The sequence below is a fragment of the Schistocerca serialis genome, chromosome 10 (genome assembly GCF_023864345.2).
Source record: "Schistocerca serialis cubense isolate TAMUIC-IGC-003099 chromosome 10, iqSchSeri2.2, whole genome shotgun sequence".
NCBI classification, from domain to species: Eukaryota; Metazoa; Arthropoda; class Insecta; order Orthoptera; family Acrididae; genus Schistocerca; species Schistocerca serialis.
This window is the reverse complement of record NC_064647.1, coordinates 141,156,399-141,183,833: the sequence shown is the minus strand read 5'-3', so window position 1 is coordinate 141,183,833 and position 27,435 is coordinate 141,156,399. Positions and strand designations below refer to the sequence as shown.

At 40.5% G+C, this 27,435-nt stretch overlaps 1 protein-coding gene across 3 annotated transcripts in view; it reads right to left on the bottom strand.

The window, feature by feature from the left end:
• Positions 1–1,848: 1,848 nt before the first annotated feature.
• The window catches only part of LOC126424983 (zinc finger protein 501-like), a 263,358-nt gene continuing 237,771 nt past the window's right edge, over positions 1,849–27,435 (bottom strand). For 2 of the 3 annotated variants that reach the window (XM_050087871.1, XM_050087870.1), the window contains exon 7: positions 6,751–8,222. In XM_050087871.1, coding sequence (XP_049943828.1) covers positions 7,445–8,222 — 778 coding nt within the window. In that variant the 3' untranslated portion in view covers positions 6,751–7,444. Of the gene's footprint in view, positions 4,276–6,750; positions 8,223–27,435 lie in introns of those variants that run through there. The other variant, XM_050087873.1, reaches the window with a different exon arrangement.

Below are 27,435 nucleotides of genomic sequence, written 5' to 3'. Positions count from 1 at the left end.
ATTGGAATCGCTCTCCAATGTTTCATTCATGAGCGGTATGTCGCTCTGGGAGATGCGTGACATTGTCTCGTTAATTGTAAACATTGTGTCGTCAAGGTTGTTCTGCGTGGAGCGTCGCTATATGGTAGGTACGATAGGCGATTATGTCTCTATCAACGAGATTTTGAAGTCCAGGTACATTAGGAACTCCAGTACCACCACGTACAATGGCTACAGTGAGCCAACCATTACCATGATCGAAAGTATCATTAATGTCAATGCTAAAATTAAGTCTACAACCACAGAAAACACAAGGTCCGTCGACAAGTGCAGTAGCAGCAAGACTCTTAACTGGAATGCGGTTCTTCTTGTCTCCAGCTGTTGTGGCGAACTCGATGTTCTCAATGGTTTTATACACTGTCTGTTTAGTATTGACATTAATGATACATTTGATCATGGTAATGGTTGGCTCACTTTAGCCATTGTACGTGGAGGTACGGGAGTTCCTAAAGTACCTGGACTTCAAAGTTTCGTTTACAGAGACATTATTGCCTATCGTACCTACCATATGGCAGAACTTGCAAATAAAGACTTTGGTAAATCTGCTTATATGTCGCCTTCTGCATTGTCTTTGTATACTGCATATACTATATAAGCGAGCGAGAGCCGCGCAGAGGGTCATTCGCGCTGCTGCTGCTGCTGCACAGGCAACTGCATTGAACGCCGCCACGATGCCTTACAGGAGAATTCGTCGCCGTTCTAAACAGACAGTTTATAAAACCATTGAGAACATCGAGTTTGCCACAATAGCTGGAGACAAGAAGAACCGCATACCAGTTAAAGAGTGTTGCTGCTCCTGGACTTGTCGACGGACCTTGTGTTTTCTGTGGTTCTAGACTTAATTTTAGCATTGATATTAATGATACTTTTGATCATGGTAATGGTTGGCTCACTGTAGCCATTGTACGTCGAGGTACGGGAGTTCCTAACGTACCAGGACTGGAAAGTTTTGTTGATAGAGACATTATTGCCTATCGTACCTACCATATGGCAGAACATGCAAATAAAGACTTTGGTAAATCAGCTTATATGTCGCCTTCTGCCACACTCATCTCTGATCTACTTAAATTTTCTGCAGGAGGCATGCACGGCGCCTGAACTTCAATTGTTCGATCTCGCAATTCTACACCATCTTGGCTGATTGCGTTTTCGCTGTTGTTATCATCAATGGGCATATACTTTTCGGCCATGTTGTGCGAATATGCAAAAAATAAAATTTTCACGAAAATGTTAAAAATTTCATATGCTAACCGTTACACTTGACAAATGCAATTCACGTGATGTCAAAGCCTGTATTACATCTATTATGATGTGCAAACTATCGTGTCACAATTCTTTATGTTTTACTGATAATATGTACCACACTGAAAAATTTCTGTAAATTTATCGCAAATAAATTCAAGAAAGCGAATAATGAGGAAAATGTTTCTATCTACATCAAAAGAGGCGCTACCAAGCTTAACCATGCAAGCAACTTGCGTAGTCGCCCTACCTTTGCTGCGAAAAACAAAATAGTTTTTATTCCTTTCAAAATTTTTATCCTCAATTTTTGTCTTTTTGTAATACTTGCTCCTTGCCGTGATTCATGCAAACAGAAAATACAGGCAATTAGTTCTTATGATTCATAACAATGTCATTGAAATTTGTTACTATAACAATAGTAAACAAATATTACTCCCACCTTGAAGTCCTGGCACACAGGTCGACAGTTGTAATATAAAAAGGAAATGAATAAATTAATTAAATATTACTAAATATTACTGACTAAGCGTATGAAGACACATTTTTTTGGGATATAATACAACTGCGTTATAAAAAAAAAAGTTCTGTGTTTATTTGTATCTTTTGGCTTACATTTTAATTGTAGCTGCAGGTGGCGGACTCCGTGAACAGTGGTGCTTGTCGTAATCAAGAAAATCCCCCTTATATGTTCTCTTCACTTCAATAGATAAAAAAATACTTGATACTGTTGTCCAATATAATATTATTCACGCACACATGTGATACATAGAGCTCGCAATACTTCATATCTAAAATTGCACATCTTCATAGTCGTTCTACATACGAGAGAGGGTAAGAGTAAAAACAAAAAAACTATACAAATATTGAATGTTTTTTCTTTTATTTGTCTGCGCCTTATCGCGCATTCATAATTAACGTCTTTGCCAACACTCTGGGCGCTTGGTGTTTCATTCTTTTGTTTTCTAATAAATCTTAATTTTACGGCATCCTGGGGGTCTTTCATCCTGTAGGGGAACCTGGCCTAAAATAACACACCCTAAGCAAAACTGACTCTGTACTCGATGTTTATTTATATTTGTTTGTACAAAGTTGCAAACACGAAGATAACTAACAAACACATGTTTTAGTACAAAAGCAATTTTAAAAAAGAAAATATTTTTTGCAGAAAATTAGCATTGCAAAATTACTTCAGTGTTTCATTTTACGCTAATTACTAGGGGTAAAATGAAACACGTGTAGGTCATTTTACCCTAGTTACTGGGGGTAAACTGAAACACATGTACATCATTTTACCCTAGTAAAAATATCATGTTATAAAGTATTGTCTTTGTATATGTCACATACAAATCTCTTAGCTGTCCTAGGAAGACCTGCGCATTCAGCATGTGCCCACATGGCACATTTCACACACCGCAGCCAAGTTTCCCCAGGCTTAGAACGACTAAAAAGGTCATTGCAGTAAATACAGGGAGAATCGTCCTCGTCAGTATCTCCACCCAAAATATCTGCTTCTTCTTCACTTTCATCCCTGAATGTCAGCTGTCCTTTTGCATTTCTTCCTGCTTTGCTCTCTTCTAATGCTCGCTTTCCCGCGACCTTTGCTTGTAAATTTAATAGATATGGTCTACTGATTAAAATTTGGGAACCATCCCGTTTTCTTTTGCTTCGAACATAAGATCCAGAATCTGATGGGACAGATAATATGTCCTGTGGTGAAATTCGGATATGTTGGGTCTTGGAACAGTACGTTTCCCTTAGATCTGGTAGAGGGGTATCTGGACTATTCTCACTATTTTGATTAGAACCGTATGGAAGTGTAACGTCTTCTTGTGAAGTCGAGTCATTCTGGATACGTTGTTCTTCTGAATGTGTTGGCTCAACTATATTCTTCACTGTAACTTCTCCATTGCCAGTCTCTTCGCACTCTTCATCAATGTTTGTTACTAAAGAAGGCAAAAATTCGTGCTCCGGAAATATTTGTGGGTTTAACGGCCAAATTCCGGTTTTCCTGAATCCACTTAAGGCATTACTAATAGTAGCAGCTTTCCCATATGCCTCACAAAATATTTCAGCTACCTGAAATTGAGTTAAGACTCATCCAGGATGATTTTTTAAGTACATTGTGGCGGACTGATCATAGTAAGTCTTCAGGGGACCATAGAAACATACGATTAGAGGTTGCAGCTTGTGTGTGCAATGAGGAGGAAAAGGAATCATAATTATGCCGTTTTCTCTCGCGTAAGTGACTACTTCTAAGCCTTTATGCGTACTATGTCCATCTAATAGTAATAAAACCATGTTATCTTTGCTTCCATTTGCATACTTTTGAAAATTTTTTAAGCCAAGTGAGAATGAATCTCCCGTCATCCAGCCAGATTCACTAGGCAGCCCTAGTGATCCTGTAGGTGCGCCATCTAAAAGCTCGTGCTTCCATCTTTTCCTTGGAAAAAGTAGAGTTGGCGGGATAAAGTTTCCTGCTGAACTCATGCAGCATACAACAGTTACATGCTGTCCTCTCTCTGCACTGGTGATTGTCCCAACTTGTTTTTTACCAGTTGCCACAAACACTTTTTGAGGTTTCTGCACTGTTGAAAGTGCTGATTCGTCAACATTCCATACTCTAGCGGGCTCAATATTATTTTTCTGTAATGTTTGTTCAATAATCTGTGAGGTATTCTATTTGCTCTGCTAACTGAAAAGCTAATTTTCGTATATCGTTACGTGTAAGACCAAACATTTGGGATTCTAAATCTTTTATGTGACCGACCAGCAATGTTTCAAGTCTTAGAAAACGTAGACATGAATCGTCCCAAGCCTTTGTCTGCTCCAGTGATACGTTTTTTTCCCCATAACTCTTCGACGTAACGTAGCTTTTGGAACACCAAACGTCTTTGAAGCTTTTAGCCATCCCATATCTTTTCTTTCAATAGCTTGAATAGCTTATTTCATTGAGTCTTCGCTCCATGACTCTCTTGTAGGTCCCAACCATTTGCGCTGAAAAGAAGCTGAGTACTACGCATCTATTGTTTTATGATCCTACACAGACAGCACACTTAAAGTTAGGCATATGATATTATTATATTGCATCAATTACTATCAGCCAGCAGTTATAGCCTAAGCCTACAAATATTTCTGTATATAAAACATTTACGATATATAATTTCATTATCTTATTAACACTGTATTGTTGTTTTTAGTATTATAATTAATTTTAATACGTAAACACAACAATAAACATTCAAAGATACGATTTATTTGACAGGGTAAAATGGCACACTATATATGGGTAAAATGACCCACTGTTTCATCATACACAAGTAACTGGTGTATCTTTTACCCTGAACAGCCATTTTGTACTCGGAACAACACACACATGACCAGCTTATGTCTATCAAAAAAACTTTGTTGTCAACAAACAAAAAAAAAAGAATACGGTTCCATGACCTTAACTTACATTTTTGATAACAATATAATAAAGCACGTGTTTGGAGCATTATGTGACTTACCGATATTAGATTAGCACCTGTTGATTACGACTTTGAGCTCTAGCACGGAAAATAAAGACAATAGGTGCACGCCCCATAAGACAATACCACAACTACCAACTTGTGAATTGCGCACTACACTAGATTTAAAAAGGGACCGATGACCGTAGCAGTCTGGTACCTTTAATCCCACAAACCAACCAAACTAGATTTAAAGCTGAGTATCATGGTATTCGAGAAACACGTGGTGTGTCATTTTATTCTAGTATTTTATTTTAGGCCAGGCTCCCCTACATACAAAATGGTCACAGAATGTCTAGACAGATGGCTTCGCTCTGTTTACTGATTTCAACAAAGACCAATGATTCTCTGTCAAGTCAATATAATAATCTGCATTTTTTTCTTGAGATGAACAACGGTAATGTACGGGTAGTGCTTGATGGGTACCCAGTAAACCAAATCGTATTGGTACAGAGGAATAGGCCACACGAACGAGTGTTATTACTGCAAAAGTTTTGAGAGACGAAAATATTCAGGAGCCCTGAAACGAAGCACACAGCGATTTTTCTGTCACCATTCCAGTAGATTACAGATCCTCTGCATATCTTTGCAGAAGCTTGGAAAAGTTTTAAAATTTCAACGATACAAAATGTAAGTAGCGCAACAGCTATAGCCAGCAGATAAACTGGGAAAGCACAGTTACATCATTGGGCAGAACAAACCAGGATGACGCATTTCTGACAAATCTTGTTATGTTTAATGAGGCAAATTTTCATCTGAAGGCGTTTATCAATAAACTAAATTTCTCATCTTACTAGGATACTCATTCATGAAAAGGCCCAGTGTAGACCAAACATTATTGTGCCAATAAAATTGTTAGGCCCCATTTATTTTGACAATAGCTGGCAAGTGAGTGTCAATTCTGAGCAGCATGCGGCTATGATCAACAACTTCTTCATTCATAGCTGCAGGGACATTGCACCTAAACGCCATATGGTTTCAGCAAGTGCACCTACAGCCCTGGTGGCTCGTAATTTAATGGCTACAATGAGGCATCACCTCCTACATTAATTATGCTCAGGATACGATGATATCCCATGGCCAGCAAGAACGTCTGATCTTCCAGCTCCAGACTTGTTTCTGTGGAGTCATATCCAGCAGGTAGTTTCTTCTCTACAATTACATCGACTTAGATTATCAGCAATCCACTGTCCGGCGGTTCGCGGAAGATATCCTGTACCACTACTAGTCATTTCCTTTCATGTTCCACTTGAAAATGGTGCGAGGGAAAACCACTGTCTGTATGCCTCCTCTTGAACCCTAATTTCTCGGATCTTATCTTTTTGGCCTTTACTCACACTATACGTTTTACACACTCCACAGTACTAATGAGCTAAAAGCTGTAATCCAGGAAGAAAGAGAGGCTACCTCTCAAGAAATGTCTGTGATCATAAAGATGAGCATCGCCGAACAACTTCAGCAGTGCAGCAAAAGTTATGGAAGCCGTTTGTGTGAAGTGCTCTTTAAGAAATTAACTTCAATTTGACTTTTCAGTAGTGACGAAGTTTTTAGAACCCTTACCTATTTGGTACAGAGGTGCAAATATACATTAAACCTCATAATGATCAAATGAAAATATACTACTTCCATTGCCACCCTACATTTTCGACACTTAATTCTGGAAACAGCAAGAGCGCAATTTTATTTATATAACTGTTAAGTTCATGCTCAAAAACTAAAACTCCATCTCCTGGCGCCTTATTGAAGGCGAGGAATTTTTAGAGGTATTTTCCTCATTATTTGAGATTCCTTATTTATACCACTACAGGAGCAAGAGAACTGTTTCTAACAGAAAATAAACTGCACCACATAATTAAGATATGGAAAAATACAGAAGGTATTAGTATATTTTAGTTTGTATCATGGTATTTCATACTTGACTTAGCAGGAACCATTAGTAATGTTACATAGTAATAGATGGTGATGTTAACAGAAATGAGTTTTAATGGTAATCTTTGAGCGCTCACACACAGACACACACACTCACATATGAGTAAGCGCATTTGTGCATGTATGCATGTGTACACATAGTGACTCCTTTGTTTATATCTTACTAAGATATTAGCCTGTATGAGTATAAAATGCATTTAATGTTTAATATTACAGAACAGTCAAAACAAATATGCACCAGTAGTTTATCACTGTGGAAATTAAAGGGGAATCAATCATACTGATAAGCAATGAAATCTTTTTCAGCAAAATGTGCAGTAGCACAGATTCCTAACTTTTTTTAATACTCAATACCTTATCACCTAAAATAAAAAGCACATGATTTCTACAAAATGCCACCATCGCTCTTATTTTTTAACATCATGCACAATTTCAGTAACAAATTAATTGCAATGATAATGTCATCTTGCACCCAATAAATGCTACTGCGATTTTTGATGGAAATGATGGCCAAATGTCAGATAATCTGACAGCAAATTTTTCCATCAGAGCAAAAAGAAAGAAAATGGAAAAACCCAAAGTCAGGTAATTATTGTTTTCAGTCGTTGCATATACAAATCTGCAATTCTATCATGTAATGAAAACCCTGTGCCAAAGTACTGCAGCAGACCGCTAGAAGAGGGAACAGAAAATTGCGAAGGATACTGGTAAAGTGCAGATGGGCTGCTTTAGTTCCCCACTTCGTCCAAATGTCTTGTTACAAACACCTCAGATGTACGACCAGTGTGCAGCCGCGAATGCTTCTTCAGACTATTTTTGGAGATGAATGACGCCACATCTGTAGGTATGTTCGCCAGTGTGTGCAACAGCGAATGCTCCTTCAGTGTACTACTTCGTGTGAATGTCTTTTTGCAAACCCTACAGCTGTAGGGACGCTCGCCAGTGTGCAACCGTAAATGCTGCGTCAGTGTATAACTTTGTGTGAATGTCTTGTTGCAAACGCCACAGTTGTAGGGCCGTTCGCCAGTGTGCACCCGCAAATGCTGCTTCAGACATGTATTTCGTATGAATGTCTTGCTGCAAAACTTACAGTTGTATGGGCGTTCGCCAGTGTGCAACCGCGAATGCTGCTTCAGGGTACAACGTTGTGCAAATGTCTTGTTGCAAACGCCACAGCTGTATTGGTGTTCACCAGTGTGCACTCTGAAGTGCCCCTTCAAATCAGTACTGTTTGTGAATATCTTGTGACACACGCTGCACGAATGCTGAAGCTCACATCGGTTCAAGTGTGTGTGCTCCTTCAGTTCCTGCAATTGTGCAAACGTTGTTTTGCAGATGCCACATCTGTGCCTCAAATGTCTTGTACCAATTTTACTCCCATTGAATGCTTCCTGCCTGGTGGTACACTGTATCCTGTTGTCTGTTCCTGAAGCAGGTGGAATGCAGGCAATCAAACTTCTGCCATCACTGTTATTCTTGTCGTCCTCCACACCAACAGGAATAGTACTGAAGAAAGCAAAGAAAACTTTGTCAGAAACTGTTCACACAAGAGTGCACGTATCAATGTGAAAAATTATATTAACAAATACTAGGTTGACAAATGTCTCAGAAGTTCCAACAAACTATCTTATAAAGTAGGAGCACAAGAGTGCACGTATCAATGTGAAAAAATATATAAAAAAATACTAGGTTGACAAATGTCTCAGAAGTTCCAACAAACTATTTTATAAAGTAGGAGCACACTGCTTTCAGTTAATATAATTTTAGGCCCTCTTCAAGTGGCAGGAGAGAGAGAGAGAGAGAGAGAGAGAGAGAGAGAGAGAGAGAGAGAGAGGGGAGGAGGGAGAGAGAGAGAGAGAGAGAGAGAGAGAGAGAGAGAGAGAGAGAGTTGAGTTCATTTGAGACATTACTTTAGAATCCAAAACTTTGTAAAGTAGTTAGAGAGTATTCCGCAGAAGTTAAATGAAGGCAAGCTCGCTGACAGTGGGATTACTGCAAAATGAAACATCAGGATAACACAAACATCAATAATTTATCGAACAGATGTAAGAAATTAACTGAGAGGGGCAATAGAATTGTAATGCATACTACATGAACTTCTACACCTTCATCTGCAAGCCACCAATGGTGCATAATGGACGCTGAAGTGCAGGTATTCCTTTTGTCTTAGTTCAGTCATGTGATGCGGCAATTCTAAACTATTTTCATAGCAACCATACCTCCCAGTCTCAAAAAAGAATGAGCGACTTAAGTTAGATCACTATCAACAATGCCCACTCGCTGGTAGAGCAGTGGTGAAAAAAATGTTAAACATTTTATCCTTTACCTTTAATCCCTCAAGCTACTCCTTCCCTTGTTCGTAGAGATTAGTACTATCCTATACAACTTTCTGTGGCCTGGAGGAACTCTGGAGAAAATTTATGAGCCTGTTCCTTCCAATATCCATAAATCTTAATAACGCTAGAAGAATAAAGAATTCAAACTTACCAAGATAATTCCTACAAAATATGTGATGATGGACAATGGAAGAGATGTTGTTCTAAAAACCTATGTAAATCTTGCAGTTGTTTGGACCAAATTATTTAAATGACAGTGAGAGGACAGAAAAAGTACGTAACTAGAATACGATAAAATTTTTGTACAATTATTCCTCTTGAAAAGTGAACCGAAACCTAAAACAGCCCTCAGATTAACAAAGAATGGTGTATAAAAGAATCTAGACATTTCGTGTTGTATGTATACTCAGTACCACATTAAAAATGTTGTTGGATTAATATGTTTATTCATTCATTTTTGTCCTCTCATTGGACATATCTCATAAACTAATCACCACCAAATAATTATTAATACTATACAAATTATTATCTAAGAACGATAAGACACAACCTTTACGCTTTAATATCCACTTCGGGACTGCCAGATAGTACTTTGCTTTTCATGACCTAATCTTTGGTTCCAACATGTGAGATGAACGTATATTGGGCAGCCTGTTTGAACATTATGTTTCTATTTTCTTTATTTCTATAGTACTCAGGCTTGTAATGATGGCTTACTCTCAGTGGCAACTTTTGTTCACATGTTGTTGTTGTTGTTTTGTTCACATACAGCACTCAAATAGTGCAAGTCCAGAAGTTTCACATTAAATGGCACACATCAACCAGTTACATCGCTGACGAAGGGTGGACCCACGACTAATGAGAAAAAATTACCCCTTTATTGGCTGAAGGAGCCTTACTGCTAATATCGATTGAACACTCACTAACATATGAAAGGTTATACAAGAATTTGCGTCTATTGGGCTGATATCTTGAGACTGCAGTTAAGTGTTTTATTCCATATTTTATTATATATTTGTTGATCTCCTACAGATCTCAATCATTCAAAATACCTTTAGTTTTAATAATAACCCGACTCTATATTTTTAACTGTAGGTTTACTGTACAAAGCCACAATGTTAGAAAAACTGGAACCGGGAAATCCCTGCCACGCTAATTACCCTCTGCCATGCACTTAACACTGGTTTGCAGGGGGCTTATGTAGATCTATGGGGGTCATCCAATGAGTATGTTTCCCTATTTCATTATTCTGCAAAATAAACTTTTCACATGACCTGTGAGGGCTGCCGAGTTCAACTGTGTCTGTTGACAACACACACACTATCTTACTAAGAATACCGTAGTATCTTACAAGTATGCTGCCAGTTAGCATGGAGTTACCAGTGTAAAGTGTTTCCGCTTTTATGCTGTGCTCTGTCATTCGTTTTTTCACAGGAAAACAAATATCCGCTGTCGATATCCACCAGAAGTTAATCTATGATTATGAAGAAGGCAGTATGAGCATTGGAATGGAGATGAGACATCATTATTCGACCTCTGAGACAAAACAACAGACAATCGTGTGGAAAAAACCTGGTGAAATTCCCGAAAAAAGGCAAAGGTAACACATTCTGCAGGGAAAGTTCTGGCAATTATCTTTTGGGACTGTCAGGGGCACACTACAAAGGATGCAGAGAGGTACTACAGTGTCTTGAGGAATCTGCAAGCTAGCAGCAAAACAAAACGTTCAGGAATTTTGCTTCACAAAATTCCCTTCCATTAAGACAATTCTCTGCCTCATAAAGCTCGAATTACCTTGGCAGATTCAACTTTGAAATGTTCCTGCATACTGCATATTAACCAGATCTTGCCCCAGGTGATTTTCATGGGTTGCCCCAACTCAAAGACCATCTTGGAGGTAAGCCCTTTAACACTGATGATGAATTAGGTCAACAGTGAACAGCTGGTTCCGAGCACCGGACCGCATCTGGTATAACACTGGTTTGGAAAAAACTTGTCGTGTTACCAAAAATGCTTGGAAAAATATGGCGACTATATAGAAAAGTAACAGAACCATCGTAGAATGTCAATAAAATTATTTCAAAACAATTGGTGTAATGTTTTTATAAAATAGTGAAACTAACTTATTAGACACTCCTCAGAGAAATGATGTGTCTCTCACAGCCAAGGGTGATCTCACAAAGTTGAGTTCGACTACTGAGGCAAGCAGACTTATCTTCCTGTAAATATGCCTGCCTAACATATACTCGTATATTAAATATTAACGTCGCTCTTTTATTTGCTTTCTGAACGTGGATACATGAGGACCTGGTGCAGGCATCATACCCAAAATTTACAGACAGGTCCACAACTGTTTGCCTATTATGAGGAAACTGATTATCTTTTGTATGTACAGGTCTACAGCTGCTGTACATTTCTTGTATAATGTCATGTGTAGTTTGTTGTTTTACTTCAAAATGGTCACTTTATTTGGTAATTCAGGCTTAGCTAATTTCGCCCCTTGGCCATTACCAAGCTATTTTTTTTTTCCTTTCTGGAAAAACTTACATCCAAAGCTCTACAAGGTAAAATACCTTATTCTCTCTGTGACCACAATACCTCACTCGTTATAGCGGGATGCTGACTCAGTTCTTCGGGTTAGCGAATGGGAAACTGTAATATAGAGAATGGAAACCAGGCATCGTCACCATTGAAATGAGTCATGTGATAGTGTGTGCAGTGTTACATCATGAAACAATGTGTAATGTGTGCAGTGACTGGAAGAGAAAAATGAATGAATATTGTAGCACTAGCCTTTTACGTTATTAAATAGTTGCTTTGTAAAGCAGTATTGTACACTAGGGCTAAACCGAATGAGATATCACGGTTTTCAGCAGAATAGCTTTGTATTCGGAAGGGTGGAGGCTCTGGTATTCATCCAGACATCTGATTTAGGTTTGGTTTTCCATGGTTTCTGTAAATTATTTCAGGCAAATACCGTGATGGTTCCTAGTATAAGGCTCTAGCATTCTACCTCTCCAGTTCTTGTCATACTAGGCCTGTAATTAAATCATTTTTTTTGTTACTAAATAGTAACATGAATAAAAGTTCAATGTCCTTGTAAACTTGATCTTCGATGGATAAAACAGCTACCATTATTCCTACTATTAAACTTCAAAAAGAATCTAACTCTGACACAATTTATGAATAGAACCTGACAACAATTTCATAAGCTCCTGGGACCTTATTTAATAGCAATTTAAATTATTTCTAAACACATTAGACATTAATACCTAGATCATTCATTTTGCAGTAACGCGGAAATCACACCGAGTCAGCACTTACAGAATTTCCTTTGCAAATGAACATTTGAAAATGGAGGTAAGCAGTTCCGTTTTGTACTGTTACTCTCTCTTCCAGAAGCTATGTCAACCATCATCCTTGAGTTTCTGGATAGAGTTTTTTGACGCCACTGATTGCCATTCAACACGCTGAAGATCCTAGTCCAGTAGGCTTTCCGGCCTACATTTGCGAGTGGGACATGAAAGAAAGTGACTAGAGCGATAGTAGGTGCCCTCCGACACGCACCACACAGTTCCCTGCAAACTATGTGAGTAACTGTAGACCTAGAAACATCTACAGATTGTTGTTCACTTTGGAACAATCATACCTGTCATCTGAGTTCCAAGGTCATACTTGGACCATTTCAGTGACTGGCAAAAAAGACTTAGAAGACCAACCCTGTGTACGGAGTTTAAACGAAGCTCGTAATTTGCGGTATTTTCCCCAGAACTGATCGTGGTCGCCTGGATCTGAGACAAGTTCAAGGAAAGAACCAGAGGTTTTGAAGCTTCTGTGACCTGCTATGCTGCGCTTTTTTGGACTTGTGCCACAGTGTTGGCCCACCTAATTTGGTCAGGTGTGCTGCTACCCAGGTAGCAGGCTGTGTGTGGGGTGTACACATGGGTCTTTTAGACTTGGCAGCTCTCAATGCAGAACAGATAACGACAGCTGTAGGAGACCTGGAAGTATCTGCCCAAGTCCAAACCAGTGACGTCCACAGGCAACAGTATTAAAATCTTAGCCTAAGGGGCAGTCCAATGAAAAAGGCACAGGAGGAGAAAAAGTAAGTAAACTGTTTATTGTTTCAAAAGTATTCGTCGTAACTGTTAATACATTTATCCCACAGTGAGACATCTACATCTACATTTATACTCCGCAAGCCACCGAACGGTGTGTGGCGGAGGGCCACTGTTCCACTCGCGTATGGTTCGCGGGAAGAACGACTGTCGGAAAGCCTCCGTGCGCGCTCTAATCTCTCTAATTTTACATTCGTGATCTCCTCGGGAGGTATAAGTAGGGGGAAGCAATATATTCAATATCTCATCCAGAAACGCACCCTCTCGAAGCCTGGACAGCAAGCTACAGCGCGATGCAGAGCGCCTCTCTTGAAGAATCTGCCACTTGAGTTTGCTAAACATCTCCGTATCTCTATCACGCTTACCAAATAACCCTGTGACGAAACGCGCCGCTCTTCTTTGGATCTTCTCTATCTCCTTTGTCAACCCGACCTGGTACGGATCCCACACTGATGAGCAATACTCAAGTATAGGCCAAACGAGTGTTTTGTAAGCCACCTCCTTTGTTGATGGACTACATTTTCTAAGGACTCTCCCAATGAATCTCAACCTGGCACTCGCCTTACCAGCAATTAATTTTACATGATCATTCCACTTCAAATCGTTCCGTACACTTACTCCCAGATATTTTACAGAAGTAACTGCTACCAGTGTTTGTTCCCCTATCATATAATCATACAATAAAGGATCCTTCTTTCTATGTATTCGCAATACATTACATTTGTCTATGTTAAGGGTCAGTTGCCACTCCCTGCACCAAGTGCCTATCCACTGCAGATCTTCCTCCATTTCGCTGCAATTTTCTAATGCTGCAACTTCTCTGTATACTATAGCATCATCAGCGAAAAGCCGCATGGAACTTCCGACACCATCTACTAGGTCATTTATATATATTGTGAAAAGCAATGGTCCCATAACACTCCCCTGTGGTGCGCCAGAGGTTACTTTAACGTCTGTAGACGTCTCTCCATTGAGAACAACATGCTGTGTTCTGTTTGCTAAAAACTCTTCAATCCAGCCACACAGCTGGTCTGATATTCCGTAGGCCCTTACTTTGTTTATCAGGCGACAGTGCGGAACTGTATCGAACGCCTTCCGGAAGTCAAGGAAAATGGCATCTACCTGGGAGCCTGTATCTAATATTTTCTGGGTCTCATGAACAAATAAAGCGAGTTGGGTCTCACACGATCGCTGTTTCCAGAATCCATGTTGATTCCTACACAGCAGAATCTGGGTTTCCAGAAGTGACATGATACGCGAGCAAAAAACATGTTCAAAAATTCTACAACAGATCGACGTCAGAGATATAGGCCTATAGTTTTGTGCATCTGCTCGCCGACCCTTCTTGAAAACTGGGACTACCTGTGCCCTTTTCCAATCATCTGGAACCTTCCGTTCCTCTAGAGACTTGCCGTTCACGGCTGTTAGAAGGGGGGCAAGATCTTTCGCGTACTCTGTGTAGAATGGAATTGGTATCCCATCAGGTCCAGTGGACTTTCCTCTGTTGACTGATTTCAGTTGCTTTTCTATTCCTTGGACACTTATTTCAATGTCAGCCATTTTTGCTTGCCAAACCGTAACTTGGCCAGCAAGATCGCCAGATCTCTTCCAACTCAGAGCATTTGGAACATTATGGGCAGGGTCCTCCAACCAGCTTGAGATTTCGACGATCTAACATCCAATTGGACAGAATCTGGCACCATGTCTGCAAGGAGGACATCGAACAACTGTATGAATTAGTGCCGAGCTGTGTAAGTGCTTGCACAAGGGCCCAAAGTGGATCAATGTGTTACTGACTTTCTCAATTTGTGACGCTCTTTCTCTTGAATAAATCATATTTTAATTTTAATTTTAAAAACCAACAGCCTCAGCTGCAAAGTTTACCTAGATTTACCTAGGTTTCAGTCGGGTAACCCAACCTTCTTCAGAATAAAAGTAACTACAGTTTGTCCATAGTGGACATCGTCATGGTAAAATTAAAAATCCTTAAATTATCGTCAGACTGTAAAAACTTATCTGAAACTGCCTCAGCCCCACTTCGCGACCGCGATGCGGCAGCCACGAGTGCTGTACTGGAACCGAATGCAGCGTCATGAGGCCCCCCCAGGCGGGCACAATTCCTTGCGCCTGCTAATAAACTGAGTGATGGGTATTTGTTGGGACAAAATGCGAACGTAACTCCTGACTTTGAATTTACTAGTAAAGTGAAATAACAGAAAGGTACAGCCGAGGAAAAGGGCGTATATGTTATCCTGAGCAGAACGTACTTAGATCGATTGTTGTAACATTTATGAAGTATTCGTTGATCATGATATGAGGAAGACATCACGTGCTTACAACGTATGGCCTGTATAGGGAAATTTTGTGCTTATGCACGAAGTTTAATCACCTAAAAGGAACTTAGGAGTGGGAAGGATAATATGAAGCCAACATCGTCATTATTATGACTAGGTTTAAACCTTTTTTTATTTTTTTTTAAACGCAAATGTTAAGCAATTGCTTAGCTATGGTTACAACGCATGAACATCCTATTGACTTAGCACACAAATTAAAATTAAAATTTATACAGTTGCTGAAAGGGCCGCGACATGTTGGAAATATTTAAATCATATTTGAAAATATTTAAATCATATATTTTTTTCTGAAATTGCGATCATTTGCTCGTCACTACATGTATGTCACATTTATCGATTGCAGTTCCATTCAGGTAGTCCTTCGGTTATAGGCGCTTCAGTCTGGAACCACGCGACCACAACGGTCGCAGGTTCGAATCCTGCCTCGGGCATGGATGTGTGTGATGACCTTAGGTTAGTTATGTTTAAGTACTTCTAAGTTCTAGGGGACTGATGGCCTCAGATGTTAAGTCCCATAGTGCTCAGAACCATTTGAACCATTTTTTCAGGTAGTCCTTCAAGGAGATTTTTAATTTTTGTTGTTGTTGTTGTCGTAAGACTGTATTACTGTTTTCTGTGACAGTCTAAATATATATTGTCGTTCCTGCGGACATGGATTGTACCCGAGTTACTGTATTAAAGTGCGTTATTAAACTGAACTAATGTTCTTTATAAGTGTCATAGTATCTGCTGGACCTAATCCAGACTATTAGGCTCTCATCTAGGCCTGCTACAGCATATACGGGGTGAAGAAAAATTCGTGCACTCGGACTTCGCATTGCGATTCCTCACATACTAGCAATACAAAAATGTCTTTCACAAAATTTCGTCCTGCACGTATTTCGGCAACCATTAGACGTTAAAGATTGGCAACCCGGCAACATTGCAATGACATGTATGGTAACAACCTCTATCAGCATACAGAAACAGTACTGTGCAGTTGGTGCAGTGGGTAGCGTTTTGGATTAGCATACAGGAGGTCGAGGGTTCAATTCTGGGTTGAGGTGTATTTGTTTTTATTTGCTAAATGCAGTCTGCATGGTTCGGTATCGGCATACAATGGTTCTTCCACAAAACATTTGCACTTAAGTAGTATGAACACAGAAATGGAAGTACAATCGTGTTTGTTGGTCACCTTTTTAAGAAGCCTTTTCCACGTTGTGGGCGTGAATCGTTTCACACCACTGCTTCTACTGGATTCCAAACCTATTTTCAGTGTACACTCCTCCAGTTGTCCCATACATTAGTTACTAACTATTATTAATGCCACGTTCAGATCAATTACATTTCGTTAGGGATTTACGTCACCAGTAGGGGTAGCAACGTGCTTTGCAAGTAATTTTCAAACTTTGTTACCATTAGGAGCGTCCACGTTATGCCTCTTTTTGTTTTCAACTTAGAGCATACGGATAAATTTCCAACACCGCAACTACGCATGCGCATTTGAGCGTACATAATTTGCTGGAAACAGAGGCCGTGCGTAATGTGCATTGCTACTCGCCTTCGGTGGGGATCTTTGCACTTCTTAGCGGACGACAGGCAGCCGGAACCAATACGTGTTTCATTGTGTAGTGTGTTAAAGCTATGCTATGAAGTGATATATATGCAGTAATGTCTGTTGACTCTAAGGGAAACACGCTTAAGTTTATAGATGATTACAGGCAAAGATAAAGTCGTTTGGAATACCGCTTCTGAAGGTTATCTGAATAAAAATTAGAGATGTGCTACCCTGAGTGTCACATATTAAGGGCGTTCAAAAAGAAACGAGCCGAAGGCACAATTACAGACACAAGCAACTGCATGTTAGAAGTATTGACCCTGGCTGTTGAGACACGCCGGCCGGTCTGGCCGAGCGGTTCTAGGCGCTTCAGTCTGGAACTGCGCGACCGCTATGGTCGCAGGTTCGAATCCTGCCTCGGGCATGGATATGTGTGATGTCCTTAGGTTAGTTAGGTTTAAGTAGTTCTAAGTTATAGGGGACTGATGACCTTAGCAGTTAAGTCCCATAGTGCTCAGAACCATTTGAACCATTTCTTTTGTTGAGGCACGTGCCCCACTGTGACACAAGGCAGTGAATGGCTGTCTCATAAAATTCCCAGGGCTGCGATGTTAGCCAGTTCCGTACATACAGCTGGACGTCATTGTCCGAGGTGAATCGTTTGCCCCTCAGTGCCTTTTTAAGGGGACCAAAAATGTAATCACAGGGAGAGAGGTCCGGACTGTATGGAGGGTGGCCGAGAACCTTCCATTTGAATTTCTACAGGAGTGCCGCGACTGTGTTGGCCGTATGAGGCTTTGCATTGTCGTGGAGCAGAATGGCCCCATGGGTGAGATTGCCTGGTCGTTTTGATTTGATGGCTTGGCGAAGGGTGGTCAAGATTTGCGAGTAACGCTGGGCATTCACTTTTGTCCCGTACTGCAGGAAGTGAATCAGATGGGAGCCGCCTTGGTCAAAGAAGAACGTCAGCATAGGGGCAAACGATTCACCTCGGACGACGACGTCCAGCTGTACATGTGGAACTGGTTAACATTGCAGCCCGGGAATTTCATGAGACAGCCATTCACCACCTTGTCTCACAATGAGACAAGTGTCTCAACAGCCAGGGTCAATACTTCTAACATACAGGTACTGGTTTCTTTAATTATGCCTACAGCTTGGTTCTTTTTGAACGTCACTTATAGATAAAAAGTCCCCGATCATATTTCTTTAAAGAATAAGATACCGTAAGTTTCGAAGCGGAAAAACTAAGAAGAATAAGCCAAAAATTTATGAAAGGAGTAAACGAAAACTGTAGACGAATAATCGTGCACGATAACTGAGGAGCTTGAAATCTGAACAAAGGAAGAAATGAGGTATGTGTAGCTCCTCGGAAAACTACTAAAAATAGAAATGAGGCGCATGATGATGCCAACAATATGAAACTGAAAAATACAATCTCCGTTTTATTGGATTCTGGCGTCTATGAAATTCCCAGATTCGTCGAGTCTGAGGATGTTAATCTGCATGTCATATTTCACGATTAAACACAATTGACGTGTTGAAAGCTGATTAACCTTCACGTAACGACGAAGAAACACCCTTAAGTATTTCTCAGTTTCAGCAATAATCACTTCTGTTTTTTGTTATGTATTCATGTTTCGTTGATCCAGTATACAAGAGAATAACATGAATATGGAACGAGTCATAATTACACATGAGAACAGTACTTAGGGATGCTATTAGATACAAATTGTAGTATGTGTATAGGAACAAAATATGCTAATAATAACAAATTTAAGCATTTCCTACAGTGAAGAGAGGTATAAGACAACCAAATAATAAATTAAAATTATTCCACATTACAAGCTACAAATTCGATAGAAATGAAATGCTTTGTTTTGAAATGAGGAATAAGTAATTCGAATGAACGTATAAGTTGCCAGTTACCAGCTTAAAAAATTTTATTGACAGCCTTATCGCTACAATTTCCCAAGCAGAAAATCTACGACCTCTGTGTGACCTCCTTCTGAAATTTGCAAAGAAAATGTTGTCATCACTTTGTATTTCTATTGTTTATATACTTCTTTGCCCACAGTCACTTTTTCGTTTTCTTTTTTGTCGCCTTTTCATCAAAATAAACGCAACACAAGCTCCCATGCAAATAAGAGGATCCATAGCAGACTGCTTGCGCAATGAGGCAATGCCTGGACACGAGAACATCCATGCGTACATGCGTTTGTTCCACAAATTCTTACGCATGTCCATTTAATCCCGTTCACCTGTGATTCCGTACATTGGAAGAGGCATTGTGTGGATATACAGTACCTATTGTATGTACTATCACGATGGAACCATTTATTATGCCTTTCAACAGTGAGTCTGATAAGCTCACGCTGTTTATTAAGTATCTGCATGCGTTACTGTTATTATTCTTATTATTATAATCGATGGAAATATGGAAATATCACGACCACTACCATTAGGGAAACAGCGTAATTCGAAAATGAACATTCTACATTTAGCAGTATCAACATGAATCATGCAGAACAAAGGCTATAATTAGGTGATTCGTGTTAGGTGGAGCAGCCTACTGACTCCAGTGATGGGTCTATATTGTATGCTCTGTTCACCAGACACGAACTAGTTGCTATCAGAGTAATGCGCCCATGACAGATTCCAAGTACGTTTATACACACATTGTATTTTCTTCTTGTACTATTTGAAAACAGTGTGGCAAACGTATGGCATACACAAACGATAAATACTGGGTGATCAAAAAGTCAATATAAATTTGAAAACTGAATAAATCACAGAATAATGTAGATAGAGAGGTACAAATTGACATACATGCTTGGAATGACATGGGGTTTTATTAGAACCAAAAAAATACAAAAGTTCAAAAATGTCCGTCAGATGGCGCTTCATCTGATCAGAATAGCAATAGTTAGCATAACAAAGTAAGACAAAGCAAAGATGATGTTCCTTACAGGAACTGCTCAATATGTCCACCATCATTCCTCAACAATAGCTGTAGTCGAGGAATAATGTTGTGAACAGCACTGTAAAGCATGTCCGGAGTTATGGTGAGGCGTTGGCGTCGGATGTTCTCTTTCAGCATCCCTAGAGATGTGGGTCGATCACGATAAAATTGCGACTTCAGGTAACCCCAAAGCCAATAGTCGCATGGACTGAGGTCTGGGGACCTGGGAGGCCAAGCATGACGAAAGTGGCGGCTGAGCACACGATCATCACCAAACGACGCGCGCAAGAGATCTTTCACGCGTCTAGCAATATGGGGTGGAGCGCCATCCAGCATAAACATCGTACGTTGCAGCAGGTGTTTATCAGCCAGGCTGGGGATGGTGCGATTCTGTAACATCTCGGCGTACCTCTCACCCGTCACGGTAGCAGTTTTGCTGTCCAGCGCCATCTGTCGGACATTTTGTGAACTTTGTTATTTTTTTTTTTTTTTTGTTCTAATAAAACCCCATGTCATTCCAAGCATGTGTGTCAATTTTTACCTCTCTATCTACATTATTCCGTGGTATATTATGTTTTCAAATTTATGCTGACTTTTTGATCACCCGGTATAAGGATGTGCTTTTGGTCCTTGGTGCATCTGTTAATCAAGCTGATGTTGCCACTCATGAATATGCTGCTAGATATCCTGGTCGACGTCATCCAGCTAAAACTGTGTTTCGTCATCTGGAGTTTGCCTTAGGGAGACATGTTCTCTCCTTCCATCATCATTTAACGTTGATTTTCCGCGGACTCGCTGTACTATAGTTATTGAGGGAGCTATTCTGGAGATCATACAATAAGAACACCAGCGAAATACATGAAGCATAGCAAGGAGCTGCGTGTCTCACAACACAGAGTCATTGATGTGCTGGATGAACACACGCTGCACCGCTACGATTATTCTTTAACGCAACACCTGCATCCTCCGGATCGCTGTCTGTCGATGCAGTTCTGTGAATGGTTCGAACAACAACACCTGCAGACTTTGGAATTAATGTGTGACGGTATTTAGACAGAACATTTCCAGGGAAATGGCTGGGATGGGGAGATCCAATTGTATGGCCTGTGTGTGCACCTGACCTAAATGCCTGGATTTCTTCCTGTGGGGACACTTGAAGGAGCATGTGTATTCTACTGTGCTGACAAATGTGGAAGAACTGATAGCAAATGTTCATGCTGCACTTGAATCTGTGGATGCAGCCACATTGCAAAGAGTCCAGAGCTGTATGATCCAGATGGTTGTGCAAAGTCTAGATGTTCAGGAAGGTCACTTTGTGCTTCTGCTCTTTTGAAAAGGTCATGCAGTAACTAACATAGAAATTGTTATTCTCATTGGTTGCTAATGTGTTACATTTGAGTGGACATCCTGCACATAGTGTGAATGGTTAGTAGATCTTGAGTTATTTAACTGTGCAATCATCTTTATCATGGCGAAATTTCTTTTGTGGTTAGTCTGTTCTATGACAGGTCATTTGTTTCAACTGTCTATTTCTGACTATTGTGATCACGTTTTTGTTATTTTCGCCATTACAAAACACTGAACTACGTAAATGTTGGATACATGGGGCTTCAGAAATGGTGTATACTACAGTATTATATGGATGAATGAAACTGACATATAAAAACAAATACGCCACGACGCAGAATCGAACCCTCGACCTCCTGCATGCAAACCCAAAACGCTATCCACTGCACCAACTGCACAGCACCACTACTGTATGCTGACGAAGGTAGTTACCGTACACGTGATTATGGTGTTGCCAGGCTGCCCATCTTTAATGTCCATTTGCAGCCGGAACTACGCACTGGACGAAATTGTTTGACAGACATTTTTCTGATGTTAGTACCCGAGGAATCGTGCCGCAAAATCTGAGTATACAAATTTTTCTTCACCCTACATAAAAAAAGAACTATAGCCTACTTTGCCCATAATTCCTTTACATCCATCTTACTGGAACTAAGTGATGCCAATCACTGTCTAAGAGAGATGTTAGCAACTGCTTATCTGCTCATCTAGCAGAAAAACTCTTCTAGCCTTCTTGCCTGATTTATTAACTTTCGTAATCATAGTTGCTATAATGACATCATGACCGCTAATCCCCGTTTCAATACTGACATTGTGATTAAGGTCTGCCCTGTTTGTAGCTACAAGGTCTAAGATACTTCCATTGCATGTGGGGTGCCAAGCTAGCTGCTCAAGGCTGTTTTCAAAAACGTGTTCAAAAGTATCTTACATGACTGTCTGACTGTACTCCCCGCAATCCATATACATCCCTCTCTATACTTGGAAGGTTAAAGTCGCCACCAACTGGTAATGCATGATTTGGGTATTTACGCGCTATTGACCATAGAGTCATTTCTTTGAATGTCTCTAGGACTGTCGCAGCAGAATCGGATAGCCGGTAAAAACATCATCAGTTAACTTGGTTTCACCCACACCTGTCATACGCGACCATATGACTTCACTGTCATACTCAACATACACCTCAATAGAGACAATATTTTTGTCAACTGAAATGAAAAGTCCCCTTCCCTTGAACTCTAATCTGTCTTTCAGATATACGTTCCAAGAATTTCCAAATATCTCAGAGTTTTCCACTTTGGGTTTCAGACAGCCTGGTCCCAAGAAAAATGTGAGTGAGAGAACTTTCCTGGAGGGCAGTAAATTAGAAAATTTTGTTAAGAATTCTATAGTGAGATAGCATTAACCATTGCACTAAAGAAAATAATTAAAGCAGATTCTATTATACTCAAGAAATATTAAATAACTTTTCTTGTGGTTGAGATCATTGCTTGAGAAAGGAACACTACAGAAATTATTTAGCTGCAAGAAAGCAGCAAGGAATACTACAGAAATTTCCAGCTGCAAGAAAGCAGCAGTTCGATAGTATTTCCCACAGTAGTTGTGTTAAGCTCACATCTGATTTAAAGACAATTTAAGTTTAGCAGACGGGGATCGGATATTTAGTTACAGCTTTACCCCATAGCATCACAGCCGCTGATACAAGCGACAAGGAAGCCTGCAGCTACCAGTAATTTACACATTCAGATAATTAGAGCTAGTTTTTCAGTGGGCTTAGCACAACTGTCATTGTACATGCACTAATAAAACACTTGTCCATACATGAGGCAGTAGGATAACAGTCTGTATCATAAGGCCAGAACTGTGTTACACTGGTGTCTTGGCCACCAAATGTATCTGATCTGAACCATGCAACATTCCTGGAACACTATCACATTCCAGTTCCACACTAAAAAATTGCTAACCCAAAATTCAAAGAAATTGCAGAGTAGTATAGCTATGGGCATCCTGTGCCACTCTTAGGCAAATGAGCTTGATGCAAATGGGTTGTCAAGGTGAAGGTCACCCCCTCCCTCCTCGAGCTGAAGGTCACACAATGGCAGACTATGATGTAACACAAGATGATGGCACGCAAGATGGCAGCCAAGGTGGTGGACTGTGGCAAACAAGATGGTAACTGTAGCAGACCAATGGCACACTGACAGTAAACCATGGAAAACTGTGGTGGTGGTGGTGGTGATGGTGTGTGTGTGTGTGTGTGTGTGTGTGTGTGTGTGTGTGTGTGTGTGTGTGTGTGTGTGTGTGTGTGTGTGTGTGTGTGCAATCTGTGGTATTTCAACATGGCATACACACAGGTAGAGCAGTGGCTTTCGAACCTCAGTTACTCATTTTTTGATTGCCATAGAGGCAGTTTTCTTTCAAACAGCGTATAAAGCACTGAACCATTCTCTCAAAATTCTGAAACACGTTTTGAAACTGAAGAATTTCTCAATCTGCTGCTGTGATGAACAACCTTGCACATGTACTTTCTATGAGTCAGTAGAATGAGGATGGGCAACAGTGTATGCTGCAATATGCAGATCATACGAATCACTTCATGATAGAGACCTAATCCCAAACATAAATTTGCACAATATTCTGACAAAAAGCGGAAAATTAGAAAAACGATAACATTAAGATCCACAAGAACTTGTTTGGGAGAGTTGTGTTCTACCCCTAGCAATGTAACATTGGTTGCGCATATGTATTCCCACCCATCACATTGACTGTATATCTGCACCAAATTTCTCGTTACGAGAAATTAATACACATCCACCAATGTGAAATCGATCGCCTCAAATGTAACCATACAGTGCCTAGATGGACGCTTTTGAAACGCTGAAGCTCTTCTCCTCTGGTCCAATAGTATTTAGATACATAGGAGATTTCAAGAAAGACCATAAGAGCACCTGGACGAAATAGTTTTAGCGACCCAGTGCAGTCGAAACTGTCGAAGATGAACGTAATGACTGGCATCATCTTTCATCCTGAGGCTCCCAACTGACAACAAAACTTTGGCACAATTTTAAGACAGTATACGAAGGCAATACATATCCATACTGATGGTTCCAAATTTGGTGATTGTATCAGAAGCATGTTCTGCATACTGAGCCGTGTATCGACTCGTGCTACACCTTGTATTTAGATTGCATTGGTTTTCCTTTTCTTCCCCTGACATGTTTGTTTGATATGTTGTCTGTCATTAAGTGGCTGCTTGGTTGTCTTTTCCCTCTGCTATCGATATCTGCGTTTTTGCTTCCGGGAAATTGCTGTGGAGGAAGTGAGATCTCTGACCTGCGGTAACTTCGTGTGGTGGCGCGGAAGTAGGGGTGTTGCGCGCAGAGAGTGTGGTGGACACGGGAGGGCAGTGTGGCTCGCCAGCGCGGACCAGGCGTGGTCGGTTGTACCGAGTCGCCACGTGATGTATGTCGGTTGTGTGTAACGAGCGGGTCGAGTTGACGGAAGAGCTCCCAGCGGGTTGATTGAATACAGAATCGCCCCACGAGTAGTTGCTGTTCATTTCGCTTTGGTCGGACGTTAACAAGCTTCTTTAAATCCTCCGTTTCAACACTGGAGTTTAAAAGGAGACACCTAACGTGAAGGAGCGGTCACTACCCGTCAACGTTGCAGAGAAGACGTGGACTGCGGTGACAGAGCTTGTTGTCGCGTGACCGTGGCGTGTTAGGTACATTGGCGACGCGTGTGCGGTCGGATGTGTGGATCCTTGCCATCGGAGGTCGTGTACTGCCTGTTCGAGCATAATTGCAAGTTAAGTTAATGGAAGGTTTAATCATTAAGTTTGCGTAACTAGTGTCTCTTCTGCCTTGTGACCTCCTGCGATCGGGTTTCCTGTCCCCGGTACCGGTGTAATTGAAGACAGTGATCTTTCCTCCTCCTCTCGTTACTGCCCGATGGGAGGTGTAGTTTTGGCACTTTAATTGTGTCGCTATGCTGTCGTGGGTTATGAGTAAATTCATGCTTCTTGTTGGTTGATCATGTGGTCGCTCATTGAGGGCTGTGTGGTGTAATGTTTCCCTGCACGATGTTAGCTCTAATTCTGTCAGCAAGTTAAGTCATCTTATTACAAGTTTTCGCTGGCTAAAAGTCGGTGCAGTGACTAGCCTGAGAGTGGCAATTGCGTTTACAGGCGTACTTAAATTGGTCAGTATTCTGCCTAGCCTGAGCATCCCTGAGTGGGTGATTTATGGCCTCCTTACACGGGTCCGTCATATCTGTTATGTTCTAATGATATTCCAGGACACTTTTGTTTAAAAAACTTTTTAAATTCCTCCATTCCTTTATTGCCATTAATCGTGTGTTTGCTGAGACCTTTGATTTTTTTTTTTAATGGCGGTGTTGGTAGCTTCACTACCTCACCATACTTTATTAACAAAGTCCTGTATTTAACTTAATAGTTGTTTATTAATGTTCTTTAAATTTTTTTAAAACTGTTGTATTGCTGTAAATTACTTGATTGTTGTTAGCGGCGTGTTTTGAAAGGCTGTTATTGCCGTACTGCTAGCTTCTGTGTGTGTGTGTGTGTGTTTTTTTAAGAAATTTTTAAACTGTTCTATTGCTGTAAATGACTTGATCGCCGTTAGCGGCGTGTATGAAAGGCTGTTTATTGCCGTACAGCTAGTTTCTGTAAGATATGAATAAAACATTTTTGTGTGAAAATCTCAACTCGACAGTAAACTACTAGAAATTTGGCCCCGTTTCCCAACTTGTAGTGTGGCTTGTAGTAACCGTAACCACTGTGTGTGTCACATACAATGCCTGCATAAGTCTGGGCTGCTGGAATTACCAGCAGAAACAAGTATCATGACCACAAAACTCGTTGGAATACTAAGGCACTTGATGTTGCGCGCAGATGACAGCTTCTCTATATTTCCTATTCAGTAACTCTTTTCCTTCTCTAAGAGTACTTAAAAATTTTGGCACCTCTTTGACTGAAAACCCCATTGTATGCTCGATTACTGATGTGCTGACATCGATGCATGAAGAAAGTCATTCCATTAATTTTGCTTGAGTGAAATCACACTTTGGGATATCACTGGCAATGAGATTGTCGACCGCTTAGCCAAAGATGCTGCTATGAGAGTTCAACTACTAGAACTGCACTCTCAGGTATGGTTTACCAATATGTTCTAGACAGATGGATGGGAGAAGACTGGGAGTGGAATGAGAAGGAAACAACGAGACACAGAGGCAAGAAGTACCTAATAATTCATCTGTAGATAACCCATTTTACAAAATCATATTCAAATTCAGTGCAGAGACATCTCGGCACTCTAACAGCCAGACATAGATTTAACCACAGATGTTTCCTCATACATCTTCACAGGTTGCACATTGGCATGGCTCTGAGCACTATGGGACTCAACTTCTGAGGTCATTAGTCCCCTAGAACTTCGAACTAGTTAAACCTAACCAACCTAAGGACATCACACACATCCATGCCCGAGACAGGATTCGAACCTGTGACCGTAGCGGTCTCACGGTTCCAGACTGCAGCGCCTAGAACCGCACGGCCACTCCGGCGGCGGTTGCACATTGCCGGGACACTTTTCTTCAGGAGAAGAAGAGGACGCAGATACAGACTACATGGAGTTCCTAGAATCTTTTTACAAGATCCTGTTAAACATGGTCATCTGTTGCCAACTGGTGTCACGACTTTGTAAGCAACACAGGATCACGCTATCTACAGATTCACTGTTACTGCAGGTATCTTTATCCTCATTGTCACTAATTTCTGTTTCTGTAATATATGATTTTACATCTGTTATATGGCATTGGTCTATCTGTAACTATATTCAAGGGGTGGACAATAATACGGAAATACTAAAAACACAAAACATTACAATGTCTAACATATTTAAGGAAAACATACAGAACAGCTTCCAGTTGTCTCTCAATGGATTAATGAAGATCATGGATGGTTTTCATAGCAATCTTACATCATTCTTCCAGAAAGGTTGTGGCAAGATCTCTTAAAGATGACATATGTGGCCAGGTGTCTCCTTTCGATA